This window comes from Fragaria vesca, linkage group LG5 (genome assembly GCF_000184155.1).
Source record: "Fragaria vesca subsp. vesca linkage group LG5, FraVesHawaii_1.0, whole genome shotgun sequence".
Taxonomy (NCBI): domain Eukaryota; kingdom Viridiplantae; phylum Streptophyta; class Magnoliopsida; order Rosales; family Rosaceae; genus Fragaria; species Fragaria vesca.
In genome coordinates, this window is record NC_020495.1 from 1,264,338 (window position 1) to 1,273,699 (window position 9,362).

General features: G+C 38.3%; 1 protein-coding gene across 1 annotated transcript; it reads left to right on the forward strand.

The window, feature by feature from the left end:
* The first annotated feature begins 1,351 nt into the window (after positions 1–1,351).
* On the forward strand, positions 1,352–8,237 carry LOC101310511 (putative copper-transporting ATPase HMA5-like). The gene is made up of 6 exons (XM_004298680.1): positions 1,352–2,997; positions 4,793–6,187; positions 6,307–6,561; positions 6,801–6,923; positions 7,069–7,548; positions 7,657–8,237. Exons 1-6 carry the CDS (start codon positions 2,686–2,688, stop codon positions 8,071–8,073), a joined length of 2,982 nt encoding a protein of 993 aa, XP_004298728.1. The 5' UTR covers positions 1,352–2,685; the 3' UTR covers positions 8,074–8,237.
* The last annotated feature ends 1,125 nt before the right edge of the window (positions 8,238–9,362 follow it).

The following is a 9,362-nucleotide window of genomic DNA, read 5'->3' on the forward strand; positions in this document are numbered from 1 at the left end:
TGCATTTTCCTAATTTTATCGACCTGCATATCGAATCTAACGTCGGCAAGATCACTGAAATGTTTAAACTGTTTACCTGCAATATGCCATATATCTAATTAGGGCGGGTGTATCTGGATCCAAGGAAATATAAGAATCATAATCCATTTTTGTTTCACGTACGTCTTTTTCCAATATGCATGATTCTCTTAGTATAAACCCTTTCACTCTCTGTAATTTTGGCTTAATGGTAAGACTGTATATGCAGAACTACTGTAGCGTATGCCGATGAAATTGACATTACCGGCACGTATCCTCTCACTGTGAAAGATCGAATCTTTCTCTTTGGTTTCATTAGGATAGGATCGGAGTATCTTATTGTTAAAGATACGAAATCAAAGTACCATCTTGGAATCTTTAATTTATCTATATGTCATTATAATTTTTAAGATTCCCTTAAACAACTAGTAGTGCACCACAGCTAGCTAATAAGGTCTCTAAGTCTATTAGTAAATGTAACGTTCAGCATCAAAACTAATAAGGTGAAGATTACATGTTATTATAAGCTCCCTGCTAAGATTTGATGTAAAATCGTCATTGACTTGTCATTAACTAAAGAGAAATACTTATTACTTCCGGTAACAATCAAGTAATAGTAACCCTTGTATTCAAAATGCTTTTATTTCTGCTTTGTGTTGAATGATTTCAATGTTAAAATATTGGTTTGATCGAATTAATCTGTATCTTGTATATTTTCATCATAACGATCTTACAAGATCAAGTTTTAAAGCCAAGAAAGGCATTTGTAACATCTATTTCTCATTGATGTACTCGATACTCTGCGTCTTAGAAAGAGAAAACAACTAAACAAGAAATCCCGATTGATGCAACAGAAGCAAAACTAACTCAATAAAAATAACGACTCGATTGCTAATGACATCACACAACTCCGATCCAAAACAACTAACTTGGAAGCTTGGAGCCTATTGGCCCTCATATATAGTGTATCTCTCCACGCCCAAGTCCTCCCTTGCCGAGCCAATGTATATGTGAACTCTTTAATTGAGTCGTTAAGTACAAAATTCTTTTCTACATGGTCTCTTTATTGAATTACATATATAATCCACAATTCCACGTCTTGTTATCGTCGTATTATGAAGTTTAATTGAAAAGGTCAACTTAATTAGCTAAGCATCATTTTCCTTTTTGCTGCTGTCACCTGTGACATATCTTTGTGGCTGGGGGCAGCTGGTTGGTAGCGAGGAAGCTAATGAAGCTCTACTACTATATATATCGTTGAATCCTTGATAACTTGATGCACAATCATAAGCTCGCAGAAGCCTTCTACCTTCAGTAAGCATATCTTCCAAGTAATGCTAATTCCATCTCTCTTTCTCTCTGTGTGTCTCTCTCTGTCAAACATATATATTTCACACTTTGAGCTCCACAGATCTATTCGCATACGGAATCTTATACAGCACTGTGATTTTATTTCTTCCAATCGTTTTTCCAAGTATTGTTGTCTAGCTCATACAAACTATCTCATCGATCATCTTGTGTTTCATTACCTCTTGTTTAAGTTATATATAACTGGATATAGAAGTAGAATCAACCCAGCATGACCTAGCTATTCTGTTTCATGACGATTATTTAGGAGACTGCATTTAAATCATTTACTTGATCTTTAACGAACTCATCACGTACGGTACACTATGGTCGTGAATTAATCTTTCATTTTTCACGTAAAATTTTTAGACAATGCTTTAAGATAGTTCAAATCGATCATGAAACTACCTGGTGTACCTAGCTATAAATAAGTTGCATGCCCACTTCACTGAAGAATCATGGGATCCCAACTAGAATCATCTGAATGTTTATCATACATAGGAGGATTGCCACATGTTTTAGATCTTAATCGCTAAATAGTTGGTTTAGAATTGTAACATGTTATTTGGCCAGTTATCTACGATAACCGATATTACGAAAGTCACGAATTTGAAGTTAATTTATTCATCATCAAATTAGTGAGATGGATCGAGTTACAGTACATAAGAAACAAAACGAAAACTAGGAATGATATTTGTTTTTATTTTATTTTCCTCAATGACTCCAGTTCCGAAACCTCTATAGTGTTCACATGGTAGTATGGAAAACTAAAAAACTTAACTTTAAAATAATATTTCCCATAATTAGATTTACATTCAACGGTGATTGACCATGATTTCTTTAGTTATTAGGTGACCATGTGAACACTACTACATGACACGTACGTATCTATATTTTTGAAGGTGGTTTGTTTGATTTTTATTTTTTATTTTTTTGAAACGTTGAAGGTGGTATTAGATTCGTTAGATTTGACAGCCTGATTATCAGGGATGCTCAGAATTCAGAAATCTGGGGAGGGCTGAAAACTACCTTTGACATTGTTTATAATAAAATGGACGAAATATTGACGAAAATTTAGAACCACCAAACATGATATTCATAGCGTTAGACTTAAGTTCCACGGTGGAACCCTCCCCACCTCGATTTGTCGATCAAGCAAATCCCCACCTCTAAATCCCACCAAATTCAAATCTCGCAACAAACCTAACCTTCTCTGATATTACCCTCCAATTTTTAAACTTGGTGGTTTTGTCTGTTCTCATTTCAGAACTAACAAAGCTCCAGACGTACGTACGTAGGCCACCCTGCGTTTCTCATTTCATGGCGACCAAGTTCTTTGCTCTTGCGTGCATACGCGACAGCAACGGTGAAGCCCGCGGCGGCAGCAGCGATCTGTCGCCGCGGCCTCACTACCCGTCCATGCCAAAGTACCCTAAGGGCGTGGTGGCGGAGGAGACCACTATGGTGGAGGGCACCGAGTCCAAGGCTGTGTTCTCCGTCATCGGCATGACCTGCTCCGCCTGCGCCGGATCTGTAGAGAAGGCTGTGAAGAGGCTACCGGGGATTCGTGAAGCTGTCGTCGACGTGCTCAACAATCGTGCTCAAGTCATGTTCTTCCCCGATTTCGTTAACGTAAGTTCATTACTTTACTCTTTCTTTGCCGCAAGAATCTTTGATTTTGTTTTGTTGGATGATGATGATATCACTTTTTACTTTTTTTTTTTTTCTCTTTTTATTTATGTGTTTTTTCATTCTTGTGGTCTAATTTTGTTTGGTATTTTTCATTAATCATTTCATGTGAAACATGTGATTTTAGTTTACCTGCTTCTGCTACTTTTGTTAAATTTCTGGGTAGGAGAGTGATAATTTTCCTCCATAGACATTCACTTTAACTTAAGTTGAGATCTGGATTATGCCAAATTGAGTTTTCCTTAGGGATCGAGCTTTGATCAATCAAAAGTTTAAAACCTAATTAGGTTCATGACATGACTTGATTTGATTGTTTTAACAAAAAGTATCGATCTTCGATTCATCCTTAGAACTTGGAAGAAAGATGAAGTACCCTTAACAATAAAGGTTTAGTAGGAGAAGAATATTTGAGGCTCTTGCTTATATATATGCTGTGCTACTAAGTCTGGTACAATATATTGTATTTGTTATTTCTGAAATCCTTCTGTGCAATTTTGGGAGATATCTAAGGGATTGTTCCACATAAATCCTCTCGTGTTTCCCTGTCTCAATCTTCTGAGGTCACTTATGTGTTCAAGAAGTCAATAACATTTGTTTATTAAGGCAGCAGAGTTCTCTTCTACACCAAGTATAGCCCAAACTCTTGTATATATATTAAAACACAGATGTCAATTCTTACATATCAGATTTGATAAACTAACATGAACAGAACAAACAAATTCATATTATTCAGCTCAAAATTTGGGCTATGTAGACAATATTACTAAGCCAATAAGGACAGATTTGCACCTTGAGTCAGAAACTAAACTGTTCTTGCTCGTCTTATACATATGAACGTTTTGCTCTCTTGCAATAAAAATTGAGCATGCTATATATAGATTGTCTAAATGAAATATCAGAGAGTTTGATCCTAGATAGTAGATATATAGAACCGTTGAGATATCAATCCCACATCGAGAATATGAGACTTTGCATGTGGGTTTATAAGGGTTTGAGTCACTGCACTCATTACCAATTGGTTTTGGATGTGAACCTCAGACTACTTTATCATGGTATCAGAGCGGGTTACCCATGTCCACGTGTGAAGCCCAATGGTCACATGCACTCCACGTCACCCCAAATATTGTCCATGTGTTAGGCTTGAACATTCGCCACACTTGCGGGGGCGTGTTAAGATATCAATCCCACATCGGGAATATGAGACCTTGCCTGTAGATTTATAAGGGTTTGGGCCACTCCACCTATTGCCAATTGGTTTTAGATGTGAACCTCATACTACTTTATCAATAACTAAACTGAATAGAAGAGACAGGAAATAGTATCATTTCCATTTTGTTGATCTTTTTGGTGATAATCTTGGTTCATGTCTATGATGACACTTTTCTGAGATTTTGATTTACGCTTTAGGATTTAGATTAGAATGACAGTAAAAGAGTAGAAACAACGAACATTGTTTTAGATGCGAAATCAAAAAGGTTAGCGGAGACTCTGAACTTAAATACAGAGGAGGTTGCAGCTTAATGAAAATAAACTTACTGTATGCAGTATGCTTCCAACAGTATGGCTACAGACTGATTTATACCAAGCATGAGGAGTAGTGGCTTCTACCGTTTCATTTTTCATTTTCATTTTTTCTCTAGTTTCATTTTTATCATTGTATTCCCATTAGTTATTATATGTACAAGTTTATTTTTTCATACTTAATTAGCCTTATTTAGCTGTTGTGTTCCACTTTTAGGCGGAGACCATCCGTGAGACAATTGAAGATGTTGGATTTCAAGCAACATTGATTGCTGACGAGGGAAATGAGAAGTCCACGTTGGTATGCAGAATAAGGATCAAAGGAATGACATGCACTTCTTGCTCTTCCACTGTTGAATCAGCTTTGCAGGCAGTGCATGGTGTACAAAAGGCCCAAGTTGCCTTAGCAACTGAAGAAGCAGATGTCCACTATGATCCCAAGATAGTGAGCTGCAATCAGCTGATGGTAACCATTGAAGACACTGGATTCGAAGCCATACTTATCAATTCAGGTGAAGGCATGAGCAAGATTGATCTTAAAGTTGACGGTGTAAGAACTGATCATTCGATGCGAATACTTGAGGAGTCTCTTCAAGCACTCCCTGGGGTGCAAGGTGTAGATATACATCATGATGACAGAAAAATATCACTTTCTTACAAGCCAGATATAACAGGTCCAAGAAACTTCATCAATGTGATTGAAACAACTGGATCAAGGCGTTTCAGGGCGAAGATATATCCAGGTGGTGGAGCAGGAAGAGAAAGTCATAGGAAGGAGGAGATTCAGCAGTACTACAGATTCTTTCTCTGGAGTTTGGTTTTCACTGTTCCGGTATTTTTAACTTCCATGGTCTTCATGTACATTCCTGGACTTAAACATGGCTTGGATAAGAAAGTAGTAAATATGCTCAGCATTGGGGAGCTTATAAGGTGGATTCTGTCCACTCCGGTGCAGTTCATCATAGGCCGGAGGTTCTATACTGGCGCATACAAGTCGTTGCGCCATGGTTCTGCTAATATGGATGTGTTAATTGCCTTGGGAACTAATGCAGCATATTTCTATTCAGTCTATTCTGTACTTAGAGCTGCCACCTCCCCTCATTTTAAGGGTACAGATTTCTTTGAGACAAGTGCAATGCTTATATCATTCATTCTGTTAGGGAAGTACCTTGAGGTGTTAGCTAAGGGGAAGACATCTGATGCCATTGCCAAACTGATGGACTTGGCACCTGATACAGCCACTTTGTTGACATTAGACGAAGAAGGGAATGTGTTAGGGGAAGAAGAAATTGATGGTCGGTTGATACAAAAGAATGATGTTATCAAAATTATTCCAGGGGCGAAAGTAGCTTCAGATGGTTATGTGATATGGGGACAAAGCCATGTGAATGAGAGTATGATAACAGGAGAAGCGCGGCCAGTGGCGAAAAGGAAGGGTGATACAGTCATTGGAGGTACTGTGAATGAAAATGGTGTGTTGCATATCAAGGCAACAAGGGTTGGATCAGAAAGTTCCCTTGCGCAGATCGTACGGCTTGTTGAGTCTGCTCAGATGGCGAAAGCTCCTGCTCAGAAGTTTGCTGACCGCATTTCTAAGTTCTTTGTGCCACTGGTATGTGTTTTAAGCTTATAATGCAATTTCTTAGTTTCTGTATGTATATATACTTTTTGTTGGGTTTACTTAAAGGGATATTGGATGATCTTCTTTCTAAGAATTGATATGAATTTCAGGTGATCATGCTTTCATTCTTTACCTGGCTATCATGGTTTTTGGCTGGAAAATTCCATGGCTACCCGAAATCTTGGATACCGAAGTCCATGGATAGCTTTCAGCTTGCTCTCCAGTTTGGAATCTCTGTCATGGTTATTGCCTGCCCTTGTGCTCTAGGCCTAGCAACTCCTACTGCTGTCATGGTTGGTACTGGAGTTGGTGCATCCCAAGGTGTACTGATCAAAGGAGGCCAGGCATTAGAAAGTGCACATAAGGTTAGAAAGCTACATCTTTTCTTGCATTTTCACCCATTATGTTGCATTGACAAAAGAAAATGTAACACAACAGGTCTAAAGAACTAGACATGTTCATTTCATGTTATAACTGCTGCTGTATGTTTTGATTGGTTCACCAAGTTGTGGACCTGTGATGATCATTCAAATCAGTTGATGCCCTCCCGGAAAATTTGGGTTTGCTTCTTAAGTTCTCATGAATGTGATAATTGATGTTGTAGGTGAACTGCATTGTGTTTGACAAGACAGGGACTCTCACAATTGGGAAGCCACTCGTTGTTAACACACGACTCCTGAAAAATATGGTGCTTCGAGAATTCTATGAACTTGTTGCGGCAGCTGAGGTAGGCTTTTACCCTGTGTAAGCAATTGTTATATCTGCTTTATTAAATGGACCGAAATGTTTTTCACAATCAAAGTCAACATATGTACATGTGCGCGAAAAATGTTCATGATTGTTAACAATTCTTTATGACGCATACATTTCAGGTTAACAGTGAACACCCTTTGGCCAAGGCCATTGTTGAGTATGCCAAAAAATTCAGAGAAGATGAAGAGAATCCAACCTGGCCAGAAGCGCATGACTTCGCCTCCATTACCGGTCATGGGGTGAAAGCTATTGTTCGAGGCAGGGAAATAATTGTGGGGAACAAGAGCTTGATGGTGGATCAGAACATTGCAGTTCCACTTGATGCAGAAGACTACCTTGCAGAAGCTGAAGGGCTGGCTCAAACAGGGATTCTAGTAGCCATAGATGGACAAGTGGCCGGAGTTCTAGCAATATCTGATCCACTGAAACCAGGTGCTCAAGAAGTCATTACCATACTCAAGTCCATGAATGTTAAAAGCATAATGGTGACAGGTGACAATTGGGGTACTGCAAATTCTATTGCCAACGAAGTTGGTATCGATACTGTTATAGCTGAAGCGAAACCTGACCAGAAAGCAGAGGAAGTGAAGAGATTGCAGGTACATACAATGACTATTACGTGAGGAAGATCTTATAAGTTCATTCATGTTTATGTTAGTTATACACTTGTACTAACATGTTATTAAACTTGAACTACCTTATCATAGGCTTTAGGCAACACTGTGGCGATGGTGGGAGATGGCATCAATGATTCACCAGCACTTGTGGCAGCAGATGTAGGCATGGCAATTGGTGCTGGCACAGACATTGCAATTGAGGCAGCAGACATTGTGCTTATGAAGAGCAACTTGGAGGATGTGATAACTGCCATTGATCTTTCGAGGAAAACCTTCACTCGTATTCGTTTGAACTACATTTGGGCGTTGGGTTATAATGTGCTCGGGATCCCAATAGCTGCAGGGGTTCTCTTCCCATCCACTGGATTTCGCTTACCCCCATGGATTGCTGGAGCTGCAATGGCTGCTTCTTCTGTCAGTGTAGTTTGCTGTTCATTGTTGTTGAAGAATTACAAGAGACCCAAGGAGCTAAATAACCTTGAGGTGCGTGGAATAATGATCGAGTGATCAATAGTAGACTTTTGGATCATGCGTTTGTTTGCATCCCAAGGAAGTTCTTAGGTAGTGTTTTGGCTGATTAAGGAACTATATGTACATAAAGACTGCTTGGTTTAGTTTGCTTTCGTGTGTGTTATATGAAAGAAGTTTCCACTAGAAGAGGGTTCGGAATCAATATTGGTTTTTTTTTGGTCTGATGAATCAATATTGGTGGTTTAAACTAATTCTTTTTGTTGAAAATGAGTAGTTTCGATAGAATCGAACTTTCGATTGATCCGGGTACTTTGGGATCCTATGAATGAAGACATGGTCTCTCACATAAGTAATAGATTATTAGGCTTAGACCCTGTTTTATATAGCTTCGTTTATAAAAAAAATCAGTTTCTATCCGAAATGTAATAGATTATTAGGCTTAGGCCCCGTTTGATATAGCTTCGTTTATAAAAAAATCAGTTTTTATCCGAATTTTTAAATTCTATAAATTCTATAGTGTTTGGTAAACTACAGAAAAACAATTTTTTTGAAAATTACAGGTCACTGGCAACAACTTCTAGAGGTTGCTTTTAAAAGCTGCTATCATTAAAATCACTATAAATCAATATATTTTGTCTTGGCAGCACTTTTAAAACTAATATTTACTAAACACAAAACTATTTTAATTCACAGCTGATTATTTTTGAAGTACAACAACAACAATTTCTGTTAAAAGCCTGCGGTTTTAGGCAAAGATCTACCATTGATTGATGTGGAATGATCTTTTGTAATGAAATTACTCTAACCTAGAGCACATCGCATGGGTCTAGTCAAGCTTTGCGAAGAGTAATGCCTTATTTATGGCTCGTCCTCGAGGCGTCATTGTCGAATGGGCTAGAGAGAACAGACTATCCTCAGTGTAATCAGTAACCAGGAAGAGATTTTTCAAATTCGCCGCATTCATAGGGTTTGAGCATTTTTGCGGTCTATGCTTACTGTAAACTCGGGTTCAACCTCTACATCCTCGATCATGTATTCTACAATTCATTAATCAAGTTCTAAAGACAACCACACCAACCCTATATATATATACGGATTTTCTCAGCTACAGACGTCCGCACCAATTTTTTGGTGCGAATTTCTATTTTTGCACCACTTTTCGATCGAATTTCCTCATCTCCACAGTCTAGTATCTAGATAATATTGTGTAGATCATCTCTGCAAAATTTCAGCCAATTTGGTGATCGTTAAGGCCCTCAAACTCGAAAAACAAATGGACGGACTGAATTCTGTCCGGTTGTGTTCATACCAGAAAAACTCGAGTT